Source organism: Nomascus leucogenys, chromosome 8 (assembly GCF_006542625.1).
Source record: "Nomascus leucogenys isolate Asia chromosome 8, Asia_NLE_v1, whole genome shotgun sequence".
NCBI lineage: Eukaryota > Metazoa > Chordata > Mammalia > Primates > Hylobatidae > Nomascus > Nomascus leucogenys.
In genome coordinates, this window is record NC_044388.1 from 35,967,366 (window position 1) to 35,983,310 (window position 15,945).

The 15,945-nt window shown below is 35.5% G+C and overlaps 1 protein-coding gene across 2 annotated transcripts in view; it reads left to right on the forward strand.

The window, feature by feature from the left end:
• WRN (WRN RecQ like helicase) overlaps positions 1-15,945 on the forward strand; it is a 152,687-nt gene that overhangs the window by 77,797 nt on the left and 58,945 nt on the right. For both annotated transcript variants that reach the window (XM_003269548.3, XM_030817077.1), the window contains exons 19-21: positions 6,205-6,389; positions 11,001-11,175; positions 14,883-15,064. In XM_003269548.3, the coding sequence (XP_003269596.1) occupies positions 6,205-6,389; positions 11,001-11,175; positions 14,883-15,064 (542 nt within the window). The remainder of the gene's footprint in view (positions 1-6,204; positions 6,390-11,000; positions 11,176-14,882; positions 15,065-15,945) is intronic.

Consider the following 15,945-nt stretch of genomic DNA (forward strand, 5'->3'; position numbering starts at 1 on the left):
GAGGCAACGGTGCCTTCTGAGCCCAGGATTTCACAGTTTTGTGAGTAAACTGTTAGAAATTGTTTGTTATTCTTTTGGTAGATTGTCTAGTTCAATTTCATTGATCATTAATCTTGCTTATAGATAGCAAATTGAGAGGCATCTCAGAAATAGTTATCTTTTGTTAGCTTATCTCACAGAGTTTGGTTGGAGCAGATATTAAAACAGAACAAACGAAAAAGAAATTAAATATACTAGTTAGCAAGTTTATATTGAGGGAAAATCAAACCATGTGAATTGAGCTCCAGTGATGTGGCTGGCCTTGGGTCAGATTTTTCTATCATGGTTCAACAAGGTAGCTATTAAAATCTTCATACTTTTTCTTGAAATAATTATTTAGTAGTCACATAGGACAGCACACACTCCTGGATTTCTTCTTTCCTTACTGTCTCTTTATTCTCAGCCTCCTGTTTCTTCTTATCTCCCTGCCCTTTTAATGTTGGCTTTCCAGAAACCTTAGTCTTTGGACCTACCTTTGCACTCATTTTCTTGGTCATTTCACCCAACATACAGTTTTATTTTATTTTATTTTTTTATTTTTGAGATGGAGTTTCACTCTTGTTGCCCAAGCTGGAGTGCAATGGTGTGATGTTAGCTCACTGCAACCTCTGCCTCCCGGGTTCAAGTGATTCTCCTGCCTCAGCCTCCCGAGTAGTTGGGATTATAGGCACGTGCCACTGCGCCTGGCTAATTTTTGTATTTTTAGTAGAGATGGGGTTTCACCATATTGGCCAGGCTGGTCTCGAACTCCTGACCTCAGGTGATCCACCTGCCTTGGCTTTCCAAAGTGCTGGGATTACAGATGTGAGCCACCACGTCCAGCCTACAGTTTTAAATGTCAAGTCTATACTGAGAACTCCCAAATTTTTATCTCCATCATAGACTGATATCTGCAGTATATGAGTGATCCAGTTGTTTTTGCCTCTTTGCCAGCATTTGGTGTTGTCACTATGAGTTCATTTTAGCCATTTAATAGAATATATGTACATATATATGTGTGTACACACAGGCACACATCTATGTAACTACTCAACATGCCTCTGGTGAGATGACCACAACAGGTATATCAAACTTAACCTCTTCCTAACTGACTTCTGTGTAGCACTCCAGATCTGCTCTTTCCTCACTCTTCTCCATCTTGTTTTAACAGCAGCTCCATTGGCCAAAATTTTGGAATTTTCCTCAATCTTTTCTCTTTTTCTCACACTCCACTGTTTATTTAAACAGTAAGGAAATCTCGTGAGGTCTTCAGAATGTATGCAGAATTAAATCACTTCTCTCTCGATCCCTGCCATTCCGCAGGTACAAGCCACCATCTCCTTAGAGCCTCCTGCTTTCACTCTTCCCATCCCTCATTCTGTTTCAACACAGCGTCCAGAGGGATACTTTAAAAAAGAAGTCTGATAGATCATGTCTTCTGCTCAGAACCATCTAGTAGCATGCCATTTCACTCTAAATAAAGGCAAAAGTCCTTATGATGAATTACCGATCCTCATGCGATCTGGCCTTCCATTTTCCCTCTGATCTCATTCTCTACTGGTCTCCTCATTCACTGGATGCAGCCACACCACCCTCCTTGTTTTTCTTCGGACATTCCAGGCATGCTTCAGTGCCTGGGCTTTGCGCCTGCTGCTTCCTCTCCCTGAATACGTTTCCCCCACATTATCTATAGGATGTTCTCCCCTACTTCTCTCAGATCTCTTGCATTTAGGCCTCCTGGGCCACCATATTTGAAATATCAGATTGGTTCCCCCTCCCCCATCATTCAGCATTCCTCGTAAATCTTTGCTGTTTTAAAAATAGCGCTATCACTGTCTGACTGTGTTATATTTTGTTAATTTTCTGTGGGTTCTTTTTCACTAGAATATTCTTTGTAGGGAGGAGTTTTTGATTGTTTGGTTTATAAAATCTGGAACAATACCTGGCTTATAGGAGGTGTTCAATATATAATGGGGTGAATGAATGAATGAATTATGATGAGAAAGCTGAGAATCAGTAAAGTGACTTTCCAAAACAGGTAGTGGGCAGTATAGAGTTGGGCCATAAATAGCTACACCATACGACATCCTGCTAGTTTCTAAAGCGAATGATTTGAAAGAGGCATAAAACGTAATTTCTGCCCTCAAGTAGCCCATAGTTCAGTAAAAGAGTTTAGATTCATACCTATAACAGTAGAAGTAATAGCACCAAACGAAAGATGGTATTATGAATTGGTACAAATAATACAAAAAGATGAACAGTGTTAGTAGTACATGTTTAGAAGGGATTTCTGTGGTGAAAGTCACTAGGCACAGTGCACCTAGAGGACTGATTTTCGTTAATTTAGAATGGTTTAAAGTAAGCTTTTGGAAACTAGGAAGATTACTTTCTGTAATCCTTTCCTAGGCCTTTGATTCTAGAAGGAGTGTGTTAAAGGAGTTTTAAATATTTTATACAGTTCTTAAACATTTTTAAGCTTGAATTAAATCTTTTATTATGTCTGGCCATGGACGTCATTGGATCATTTTCATTTCTTGGGAGGATTAATAAAGCACATTCCTTCTGTTGGGCCTCCAGTGCAGGGAGCGTGTTGGCCGAGCAATGGCTGAGAAAATGTTTTTCCTCTGGTGTTTTCAAGAACCCTTTTTATTAGCTAAGTGGTGAGACATGCCACCTGGTGGTTATAGTACTATCATTTTTCTCACTGTTCTTGGTGCTTTTTTTCTCCTTCTGATTCCAGTTATACTAGGACAACTGCTATAAACCTGGAATGTTTCACACTATATTATTTCAATAATTTCAAAAACAGTAGAAATCACTAAGCTGTTTGGCACAAAGATTCCTATTTGGAAGGAATAAGACAAAGTGAGTGTTGAGAAAGAACAGCCAGGCAGAAAGCTTTGCATCAGTCTTAAAGTTCTTTACATTTCAAGTAAGAGGAACTGTGAAATCCATTAAGACATGTGGGGTTTTTCTATTACTTTCTCCCCAGTATCTATTACAAAGATCAGCACATAGTAGGTACTCAGTAACTGTTTAGAATGAATGCATGAATGAATGAAGTATGTGTGATGTTATGGAGTACAAAGTTAAAATTAGCAACATGACCTGAATTTAGAAGCGGGTGGGATACTTATACTTTTCTCAATCTGTGGGCGCTACACCACTGAAGTATATGTCTAAGATTAATTTATATTTGGTTGTTTGATTTAGCAAAACTTGCTCCCCTGTTAAAAAGAAATTAAGACCTGCCAACTTAAAGAATACATTTTGTGGGCCGGGTGCGGTGGCTCATGCTTGTAATCCCAGCACTTTGGGAGGCCGAGGCGGGCGGATAACGAGGTCAGGAGATCGAGACCATGGTGAAACCCCGTCTCTACTAAAAATACAAAAAAATTAGCCGGGTGTGGTGGCGGGCGCCTGTAGTCCCAGCTATTCGGAGAGGCTGAGGCAGGAGAATGGCATGAACCTGGGAGGTGGAGCTTGCAGTGAGCCGAGATCGTGCCACTGCACTCCAGCCTGGGTGACAGAGCGAGACTCCGTCTCAAAAAAAAAAAAAGAAAAAGAAGAATACATTTTGTGAGTTAAGAACTAAGTGACAGTATAATTTATTACCCAAAGCAGTTTGCTTCTGAAAATTAAAGAGTTCAAGCTATTAATAATTATGCTGTGACTGCAGGCATAAACTGGGAATGTCCCAGCAAATGAGGATGTATTGTCACCCTTCTCAGCCTGCGTGTGTGTTGTTTTTAAGCTTCACTCTAGTTTATATATTTTAAATGTCATAAAATACCACATACTTATAAGAGAAAAGGTTCTGTTCATTGCTGAAGTGGAAGTTTATCATTAATTTTTAATATATTCTGTTACTTTATTTTCTAATTGTAGAAGCAACATTCTTAGCTATATCTTTCTAGAATGTTAAAGCAAAAGAGTAAATTTATAGTGATTTTCACTGTTACCAGATTGCTGGAATAGGGAATTTCTGGTAGCAAAATGGGAATTTTTAAGTTGGAAGGGTCTAACACATCATATAGCCCTCTCCATCTCATTTTTTTTTTTTGCTGAAAAAACTGAAAAAACTCAGCCCTTGCAAACGTCAGTTGCAAATCTGGGGGTAGTACTCATGTCTCTGAAGTTCTTATATGGAATTCTTCTTATTTATTTTAATAACAATATTTATAATAGTTGAAACTTTTTGAGTGCTTACTATATTTCATGCATTACGTTCAGCACTTTACATGTTTTATCTCACTTGATATTCACAACTTTATGAGATTGGCACTGTTATTGTAGCCATTTTGTAGATGAGGAAACTGAAGCTTAGAGAGTTAAATAAAGAGCTCAAAATCTCACATCTAGTAAGTGGCAAAAACAGGATTTCAACTCAAGCAATCTGATTCCAAAACAGACTTTTTCCACTGTGCTGCCATTCTTTTGCCTGGTTTTTCTGTTAACTTCTTAAATATATGTCATGTTTCATGCTTACTTCCTCATTTTCTTAAATACATTACCTGCCCACTTCTACATTATATTGCTTAGAAACAAACCCAACCCTCTTTTCTTATGGACTGTATCCTGAAAATTACTGTTTTTAATATGCAGTTAAACAAGTATTTTATTAATGCATTTATATAAATTATTTAACCAAAACACTTAACTGGTGAAAGTGCTTTACTGTGAGAGTGAGAATGTGCATGTTCTAAGAACCTTTAATTTTTAAACCTCCCTTATTCTCAGCCTTATATTTGTTAAAACCTGTGTGTTAACACAGATACACCCATGTTAGGGGCTGATTAGAGAAACCAACCTCTTTATAGATTAGCTTGTTCATCTTTAAGTTGCTAGGCAGGCACTGTAAATTCAGAGAACAATCTGATTGTAAGCCACAAATCAATGAAATTAATTTTGGGGTTGCCTTTTAAAATAGTGTCACAAAATTTAAGGATAAAGAATGTAAAAATTATGCCAATTATCTCGTCACATTAGTTTTGATTTAATTTTTTTAATTCGAAAAAACCTACTCTTAAACTTAATTGATTATTTTTAAATATTAGTTTGGAGATAATTTTTAATTCAGTAAAGTTATAGTGATTGAGAAAGTAGTTTTTAATTTTTAATAAATTGATCTTGTTTTAATTTTGAGTCGTATTCTAGAATTGCTTCTTTGCAAATTGGTAAATTGCACATACATTTCCACTTACATACAAGATAATTGCTATAGTTGGTTTGTATAATAGATGCAGTGCATCTGAAGAGCTATTTTATGAGAATATTGTTTCCTGTATCTGTCACGAGCCAAAAAGAATATTTTTAAGAAAGTTATATTCTTGGTGATAGAACAGCTGATAATTTAGAAACAACTGTAAGACAGTCCACTTTTTCTGATTGTGAAATAATACCATAGTTAAGTGTAATTTCCTGTAATAGAATAAAAATATGAGATCTAGTTTTAGGGGAGGCATGTTGTTATTGTACCTTAGAATTTCTGGAAGATGACATATTCATGCTTTTCCTGATAACTGCTGAGTCTCCTGCTTTGTCTGCCAATCCAGTCAAGAAGTCTTTGCTAGCAATCAATTAATAATACATGTTTCATTTATACATATTTCCTATATATAGTACATTATTGATTATCTCTGTACCACTGAAGAGAGGTTATCTGGGTCATTAGAGCTTTGCTTCTAGATTTGTGAAGCCAAAAACCTGTATATTTAAAATAGGAGGCCAAAAAAAAAAAAAAGACCATTGCTTTATATAGTTAGATTTTCAGTGAATTGAGAGTTTATCATTTGTAATTATACATTAATCAAATATAAGACATAATATACCCCCCTGCTTATATCAGCACCATTTCAAATGTAATGTTAAAAAATAATAAATGGAGAAGTAGATAGCTAACAAGTAGGCTTAATTTAATAAGACAAGGTAAATGGCATTTGGAAACCTCATGGATTTAATGTTTTGTTTAAATAATTTCTGATTTTTAAAAAGTAAATACTGTATCCAGAAGGCTGAGAAACAAGTTAGTAGGGAGATTTTTTCTTTGCAAAAAAATTTTACAGTTGTGTCTTTAACATTGTGCCACAAACTGTTGTCTTACCAGTCTCTTTGTAAGAAAGCAATAGACATGTTGGGAATGAATGAGCTCTTTCCTTTTTAAAATATCAGTTTTACATCATTCAGGTTCCAATTGTTGCACTTACTGCTACTGCAAGTTCTTCAATCCGGGAAGACATTGTATGTTGCTTAAATTTGAGAAATCCTCAGATCACCTGTACTGGTTTTGATCGACCAAACCTGTATTTAGAAGTTAGGCGAAAAACAGGGAATATCCTTCAGGATCTGCAGCCATTTCTTGTCAAAACAAGGTAAGGATTTAATGGTTGATGAATTTTGGTAATGATTTCCTTTTTTTTTTTTTTTAACAACTTATGTATTTTATGCTATTTATGATTTCTTTCTAATGCATATTTAACATATTTCAAATTCCACCTAGTTTTGGTTCAAGTCAAGCATGATGTTATATAATCAATTCAGTGATTGAGAATAGTCTATTTTTAAAAGCAGGAACTATTTCTCCTAATATTTTAATACCCCATTCTGTTGCTTAAACAGGGCATATACTATTTATTTTTATTTTTAAAAATTTTATTTATTTATTTATAGAGACAGGGTCTCGCTGTCGTCCAGGCTGGAGTGCAGTGGTGTGATCACAACCCACTGCAGCCTCAAACTCCTGGGTTCAAGCAGTCCTCCTGCCTCAGTCTCCCAAGTAGCTGGAGCTACAAGCTTGCACCACCATGCCTGGCTAGGACATATACTCTTAATGATTGACAAGTAAACAAGCAAACATAAAATGTCTCTTTCATCTGAATTCTGTCTAGTTTACTAATTACATGACTTCAGTCTTGGGGACTTAGAAAAGGTCATCTTACAAGTACAGTGGAGCCTGTATTGTGTTCCAAGAACGATTGTAGGTGCTTTATATAAATGATCTAATTTAATCCTTATAACTGCTCAGTAAGTTACGTATTATTTTCATTTTACTGTTGAGGAAACTGACGTTAGTACTGTTTTTCTGTTTATTTTGTTTAAAGGCATTTTAAATATATATGTTAAGAAGTTTTCAAAAGCCTTTATTTTACTTTTTATAAGACTTTATTTTACTATTTGAGACAGTGTCTTGCTCTGTCACCCAGGCTGGAGTGCAGTGGCGCGATCCCGGCTCACTACATCTTCCACCTCCTGGGTTCAAGCTATTCTCCTACCTCAGTCTCCCAAGTAGCTAAGATTACAGGTGTGCGCCACCATGCCAGGCTAATTTTTGTGTATTTTTTAGTGGAGACGGGGTTTCACCATGGTGGCCAGGCTGATCTCAAACTCCTGACCTCAACTGATCCAACTGTGTTGGCCTCCCAAAGTGCTGGAATTACAGGTGTTGGCCACTGTGCCTGGCCAGTTTATAATTTTAAACATTAAAATAAATGCTTCTTGTCCAATCATGGTGTCTCACACCCATAATCCCAGCACTTTGGGAGGCAGACGTCAGAGAATCACTTGAGGCCAGGAGTTCGAGACCAGCCTGGGCAACATGGTGAATCCCTGTCTCTACAAAAAATACAAAAATTAGCTGGGCATGGTGGTGCATGCCTGTAGTCCCAGCTATTTGGGAGGCTGAGGTGGGAGGATCATTTGAGCCCAGGATGTTGGGGCTGCAGTGAGCTGAGATCACACCATTGTACTCCAGGCTGGATGACAGAGCAAGGCCCCATTTCAAAAAAAAAAAAAAAAAAAAAGCTGCTTCTACCAACACAAACACAAAACAAGCATAGACAAATAGAGTTTAAAGAACATCCTTGGTGTTTTCCTCTAAAGGGAAGATTGATGCTAGGCCAAGAAAATCCTGGAGTTATTCTTGAGGACCTTAAGGAGTAATTTAAATGTAGGATTTGCTCCTGGCTTTCTTGTCCTATATTCAGAATAAAAGAAGAATGGATCGAATATATTCTGAGTGTTCTGGCCATTCTAGTGCTCTCTGAAGTGAGTACTCATTATGTTTCACTTCCCTTTCATCCTAAAGAGGAAAAGTTCTTTTGAAGAAGGCTGTTTGTCCTGGGTTAGAGTCTCCATAGTCAGATCGTTATCTCCTCCTAATCTTCGATCCTGTTCAGTCTCTATGGCACTTTCCCTTATAATAACACTCTCTATGGCACTTTCCCTTATAATAACACTCTCTATGGCACTTTCCCTTATAATAACACTCTCCTTTTTAAAGCAGTTTGCCTTTTTTGTGTGTAATATTGTTCTCCTGTTTTTCTGACGTCCTGGTCCTCTTTTAATATCCTATGCAAATGTTTCTTTCTGTTTTTCATGTTGACTCTGCTAATTGAGGTCTTTGTTACTTTTTAGCCCAGACTATTATAATTTCCCCAACAGATATCCCCTCTCCCCAGTGCCCCTTGTTGCTTTCTGTGCAGTTTACAAATTATTGTCTGCAAACACATCCTTAAGTCTGGAATACCTTTCTGGAACTCCTTACTAGGAAATACAGACCAGACTCAGTGTAACATTCAACACTACTGAAGATCTAGGTATTTAATATGAATTTTTTTTTAAACCAGATCAAGAAAGATTTTTGTACCCATTTTTAATCCTCCAAGAAGACTTAGGATAGCAGGAAACCATTGAGAGTCAGAACGCTTTCTACAGATCTTAGGTGAACAGAAACTTTCTTCTTCATGAGCAGTGAGGTAGAGGGTAATTAAGGCTTCAGAGCATTGCCCATTATTTCCATCTTCTTCCCTTCCTTTAATTTTTCTAAATTCCTTTAATTTGTTTATCAGTATTCACATATTTTTATCCATTGAGCTAAGGTGTTTCTTAAACTAACCCTATTTTGTTAAAGCCTTAATTATAATATATTCATAATACATTTAAGTGAGATAGATGAGCCTCTCATATAATTTAGTGGTTAGATTAGATCAGAATTTTCTCCCCTCAGAAAATTAAGAGGAAATAACAGTCTGTAGCAAATCACTTGGCAAAGCAATGACTCCTTTTGTAATAGGAATTTTTACTCTTTTGATTTATCTGTTACATAAATTCAAATTTTTACATATTTTCCACCTTTTTAAAAAAAGAGTGATACATGGTCAATATCAATTTGAACAATACTGTTGCATATAAATTGAAAAGGACTCCAATTTTCCAGTTCCGTACCTCAGTTGTGATCACTGTTGGTATTTTGGCATTTAGTTATATAGACTTCCTTTCTCTGACTCTACTACTGTGCAGATATATAGTTGCAGTTTTTTGCTGTTGTTAAGTTGATACAGAAATAGTTGCATACTATATCCATTATTTATGCAAAATGTTTTTTAATTTAAAGTATCTTTGCTATCTTTCCTATCTTTCCATATATTGCATTTTCTTAAGTTAGAGCATTAATATATGTAGGATATTACAATATTTAGGTTTTGGTGAGTAGTTTTCTCTTCTTTGAAAACTTGTTTTTAAAATACGATTTTTTTTTTTTTTTGACATGGAGTCTTGCTCTGTCGCCCAGGCTGTAATTCAGTGGCGGAATCTTGGCTCGCTGCAGCCTCCCCCTCCTGGGTTCCAGCGATTCTCCTGCCTCAGCCTCCTGGGTAGCTGGGATTACAGGCGCATGCCACCATGCCCTGCTAATTTTTGTATTTTTGGTAGAGACGGGGTTTCATCATGTTGGCCAGGCTGGTCTTGAACTTCTGAGCTCAGGTAATCCGCCCACCTTGGCATCCCAAAGTGCTGGGATTACAGGTGTGAGCCACTGTGCTTGGCCTTAAAATAAGATTTTTATACACTAAAAAAAAAACTTATATTTTTTCACTCCATTAAGTAGTTTACTGTGAATTTTTGATATTGAAGCCCATTTGGTTGCTGTCAAAAATAGATTTGAGCAGACTATTCAGTATGACTCTTGTAGTGAAATTATTGCCTTTTTTCCTCTGCTTAAGTTTTCAGTGGCTTTTGTCATAGTCCTTAAAGGTTTTATAATTTTTTTAATGTTTAATTTTTAAATGTTTGCTTAATATTTCATAGTATGAGTGTAGATAATGATGAACATTTAGATGACTTTTTACTATTATAGTGTTGCAGTGAATATTTGTTTACATTTGTCTTTTGGCCAATAAGCAAATATTTTTGTAAATTGGAATCCTAAAATTGAAATTGGATCAGAAGTTATATACATTTGAAATTGATTAACTTTTCCTAAATCTAAAATAGTATAGTCTTTTTTATATTGTCAGCATAAATGAATGCACTTATGTAAATTAATATTTTTAGGCGTTAAGTAAAATGTTCTATGGAAATTGAACATTTAAATTGTTTATACTTCTATGGAAATTGTTTACACTTTTAATAAAGAAGCACAAGTTTCTACAAAATACATTCTAATAGATGTTTTCTATAACATTCAGTCTCAAGATTACTAGTAAATACTTCTTTGAACTGTAAAAGGAATCTTTCAATATTATAAGAAAGCTCTTGCTTTAGTAAACATTTAGAAACTCAACTTTATTACCATAAGCGAGAATAAGAACAGTGTAACAAATTTTATGCATACCCCTTTGTAAACCCTCACCAGACTAATTGTTAATCTGGTGCCTTGCATTCCCCAAAGTATTTGTATCTGTTGTTTATAAGTTTTTATCAAGGTTTCAGCTAAAACAAATAAATTTGTCTCTGGTTTTAGCTTTAATTTGAACTGAAAGTCAAAACTGAGTTTTGGGGACTTCACACAATTCATTTGGACATTTGATTCTCCATAATGTTTTAAATTTTCATGCACTTAAATATATCATTATTTTTGATAGGCTTTCTTCCTTTAGTCTTTTCTTTAGAAAGTAGAAAGGAAGAATTAAATAAGATAAAACCAAACTGGTCTGAAGCATGTATACAGTATATATGTTTGCTCTTTTGTTCTTCTTTTTCTTTAGTTCCCACTGGGAATTTAAAGGTCCGACAATCATCTACTGTCCTTCTAGAAAAATGACACAACAAGTTACAGATGAACTTAGGAAACTGAATCTATCCTGTGGAACATACCATGCGGGCATGAGTTTTCGCACAAGGAAAGACATTCATCATAGGTTTGTGAGAGATGAAATTCAGGTATAAGGATCAATCATCATTGCTCTCCGTTGCTCATAGTGGAAGTAGATATTTCTCAAATGTTTATTTACCAGATCTTTATTGAATACTTCCTTTGTGTTGAACATAAAGCAGTCCCTCTGATAAATGTGGGAGAACAAACTTGCAGATTAGTATAAATAGCAATCTGTACTTAGTGCTTAGGTGCACAGAGGAGGGAGGAATAGCTCTGTCAAGGTAGTTGTGTAATGGGGGTGGTCCATCCAGGAAAATTCAATTAGAGTCCAAACATGTAAATAGAAGTTTTTCAAGTATGCCAGGCCAGTAAGTGATGAGGGGAAAGGAATTGGTTGTAGAATTCCAGGAAGAAGGACTAGCAGTTACAAAGACACTTTGATATGAGAACACATACTGGGTTCAGGAAATGTGACTGGTATGGAATGGTTGGAGGGAAAGAGAATGTGGGGTAGGAATGGCACAAAGTATGGACAAAGAGGCAGGGTGGAACCATTAGAGACTTGAGAGAACAGTTGAATGGGTTGGTTGGCCAGGTTATAGATGGCTTTAAAACTTGCAAAGAAGCAGTCTGGGCTTGGTATCATATACCTGTTAGTTTTCTCTGACTACTTTAGCCTTAAAATTTTTAGTTTAGATACAATTTTATGTAATAGGTAAAACGGATTAAAGTAGAATAACTCTGGCTGAAGTCAATGTGAGGGAAAAGGAGGTCCAAGAGTCTCTAGACCTTGAAGACACTCCCTGTTGGGGTCTTATAATCCTTGGAGTGCCGCAGAATCATTTGAAAACCATCATGATGTACTACTCTGTGTTTTTAAACAAGATAATAGGATTATAGAAACATTAGACTGGCAGCAATAAGTTGGATTGATTTGAAGAAGAGAAACTGAAGAAGGGAAAGGGTATCGATGCAGCTATTATGAAATTCTACAGTTGAGATTCCTGTCCTGATTGCACTGGCTCAGTGGGTGTCATAGAGGATTTATTTGGGAGAGTTTAAGTTCAAGGCATATGAGTAGGTTTAAGTCAACAACTTGACACTGTCAACATGAAATCCGCACTTGGTCACTATAAGTCCGGGGAAGAGCCCTCCCCTGAAGTTAGGAATTTAACTTCAGCTCTTGCATTTTCTGTCCCACTGGTCATCCATTTCTTCTCTATCGATTCTCTTTCTGATATCTAGTTGTTATCAATGTTGTTGAAAAGCTTAAGTATGATTCATATTCACTGTCTATAAATTTCACTACACATCGTCATGCTGTAATGCATACCCGCCTGGAAGCATCTACTCTCTCTTTCCCTTCTTTCCAAAGATAAGAATACCATTCACAGCTGTTTAGAATAGAAATTTTATCGAAATTCTTTGGTGTTTATATTTTTGTTCTGTTATTTCAGTGTCTTGAATATTGTCAAATAACATTTATTAGCTGCTACTGCTACTACTGAATCTTAATAATCAATCTTCAAGCCATTAACTGACCAATGGTTTCTTCTATCTTAATGTATTAGTAATTATTCATTTAGAGTAAAACATCTCCCAGAACATGAAAGAGTACAAACTTTATTCATGTTACGTTGTGACAGGAGACTTTGTTGGATGCGCCTGATTTTCCTGCCAATACACAGCTTCATTAAAACATTAATGCTTTGAAATATGGCTTAGGAAACTTCACAATGATCATTAATTACACCTAATTTCTGGAAGAGTATATACATGTATGTGTTGCGGTATTCTTCCTTTCTGTGGCAGGATGTCACAAATTTTTATCCACATTATGAAAATTTAAAAATTGATACTGGTTTTTTCTCCCTACGTTGATATCAGATATTCTGTTTTATCTGACAGCTGGCCCAATATACTCCGACTTTGCCATTATAAAGAATTCAAAAGCTTCATATTTGCATTGAAAGTTCTCAAACACTTTGTAAAGATGATGAAAATATGTTTCATCATCTATGTAGAATAGTCAGGTGTTCTTGCAATTGATTACTTGCTACCGAGAATTGAATACCTACTGAGTGCATAATGTATAGAATTCTAGATATTCACTTTGGTGTGTTTTTACAGTTGTTATATACATTAGTGTGGGCTCTAAAAGTGGAGGTGACAGCTGTAGCTCTTAATGTCTTACATTGAGTGATGTTTAGAATCTTAAATTTTCTTTTGTAATTTTAGAAAAAAGTATTCTTTTCTTTCTTATTTTTATAACCAGATCCAACCACATTTGCATGTAGATAGGCATTTTTAGTCTTGACCATTCATTTTTACTTTTAATCCTCACTTTTATTAGTTTTGTATCTTTTCGTATTTCATTTCCCCTTTCAAGATGCCTTGAGTCCTTTCTTTTTACGAACGATGTTGTGAATAAGTTATTTGATAAAATATCTTTACACCTGAGAGTTTATAAGGATAGTTTGAAAATCATGTCTGTAAAATAGGTTGATCTCACCTAAAAATAATATCATATAATTAAAATTAGAATTATTATTGTGTTGCTTTTGACTCTTACATATAGCAAAAAATTGCTGAGTCTTACTCAGCCAGAGCTTTTACTTAGTATGATATTCATTCCTATATTTACTTTTTTCTCACCTTTCTCATACTTTCTTTTACTTACTCAGCATTTTCCTCCTTTCCTCCCTCCTTTCCTTTCTTCTTTCCTTCTTTTCTCTTCCTTTCGTATTCCTGGTCCATCTTAGCATGTAATCTTTATGAAATGGCATGCAGATAGGTCTATTGTTCTTACAGTAAAAAGTTTCAAGGCCTCATGTCTTTCCCACTTCTGTTTCCCATTCACAACCTTTTTAGCTGATTCTTTTGGTACTTTACCACTATATCTTGCCATAGTTTACATACATGGCTCCTACTTAATTTTTTGTTTATTTGTGTATTAGTTGTAGGCATTATTTATCGACTCCTCTCTCTGAAAGATGAAAGGTTAGCTCTCTTTCACATTCTTTACTGCCCTTTTTTCTTACCTTGTCCGTGTATTTCTAACCCCCTTTCCTCCTAATATGTTTATGTCATAATTTTGGCTAGATTAGTGTATACGATTTACATAATTATTACTTGGTAAATGCTTTTTATGATCTCTGAGCCATGTAGTATATTATGGCTATTTTTCTTTCTTACCTATTTGTATTTTTATTGTTATTACCTAAAAAAAAATTTTCTATGTCTTATCACTAATTCTTCCCTAAAATGTCCCACAATTGTGTAAACTTACCTCAGTATATTCATAGATATGAGACATCCTATCAATTTTACCCTCTTAAAGATGCAGAGATAATGCATCATGTTTCATCCCACCGTCTTTAATGAGAAGCTTCCATCTTAGATTAATATTAGAGAATGTTAAGATACTCTGCAATCAGGTAAGGACGCTTGAAACTTCATTATAATGCAAACGTTTTCTTTAACACAATAAATATTTTGAGCCTCTTTTGTGTCTTGTATTCATAGGAGTTCAGATAGACCACTTTATTTACTATTTTTTATAGAGAGTGAACAGAAATCCCATTTCTAGTCACCAGTCCTTAATCTGTAAATCGGGCAGATAATCTATAAATGATTGGTTGAAATAACATTAAATTCCACTTTGTGCCAGGGACTTAAGTTAATGAACAAATTATTCTTACAAAAAGGTATAAATGTAAGGTTTTCATTCTACTAAATATGTTTGTCAAACTGTGTTGTGATTTATTCTCAGTGTGTCATAGCTACCATAGCTTTTGGAATGGGCATTAATAAAGCTGACATTCGCCAAGTCATTCACTACGGTGCTCCTAAGGAAATGGAATCATATTATCAGGAGATTGGTAGAGCTGGTCGTGATGGACTTCAAAGTTCTTGTCACGTCCTCTGGGCTCCTGCAGACATTAACGTAAATAGGTAAAAAAAATTTATTGTTTTTACTCTTGCAGATTTCTTTCTTTCTTTCCATATAAACCTCGAAAGTGTTTGAGGCTATTTCCAGTATCCCAAGTAATTTGTGAGTGCATTTAAAGTAAAAAAAAAAAAAAAAAAAGAAAAAGAAAACCTCCCCAAATCCAGAGGACATGTAAGAAGAACATTTGTGGTAAGAGTTGCCACTTGGAGATGAGCTAATTTCAGCATGCCTTAGTTAGTGTGAGGAATTAACTAAATCAGGACAGTACTTGGGCCTGTCACAGAGATCCTATGGAATACTTAGCTACCATTGTGCATTAATGAACAGGTTCTTTTCCTCTCCTCAGATCCTGTCAAGTTGCGATGTCTTCAGCCATAGTTACTTCAACTACCACTGATTTTGTTACTGATTCTTCCTTCCCATGCTACAGTGGTGATTATTCCAGAGGATTTCTCTCAGTTCCTATTTGACTCTTGTTACTATTTGTTTTCTTGGTTAGTTCCATGAGACCATGCCAGTTCTCCTTGACTGTGTATGAATCATTGTGTTGCACTGTACTGATAGACTGCCCGTAAGTCAATATTAAGTGTTCAGTATCTAAGTGCAGGAGAACCATTCTACTTAAGTACTCAACAAGTAGTTTGTTGGCACTTAAATTCTATGAGATTTTTTGTTGTAAAGGAAAACATTATCTTGCAAAGATTTCAGGGCAGCATTTACCAATACTTTGTTCCTTCATCCGTAGGAAAAAGAATCTCAGGAGAAAAACCTATACGTGGTAATCAATGGGGCTGCCAAGCTGATGAAGTATTTTCAGAGTACACCTTTGTGTAGCTGAATAAATTGAGATCTTAAATGGACATATTAGCTCATTTTAGTAAAA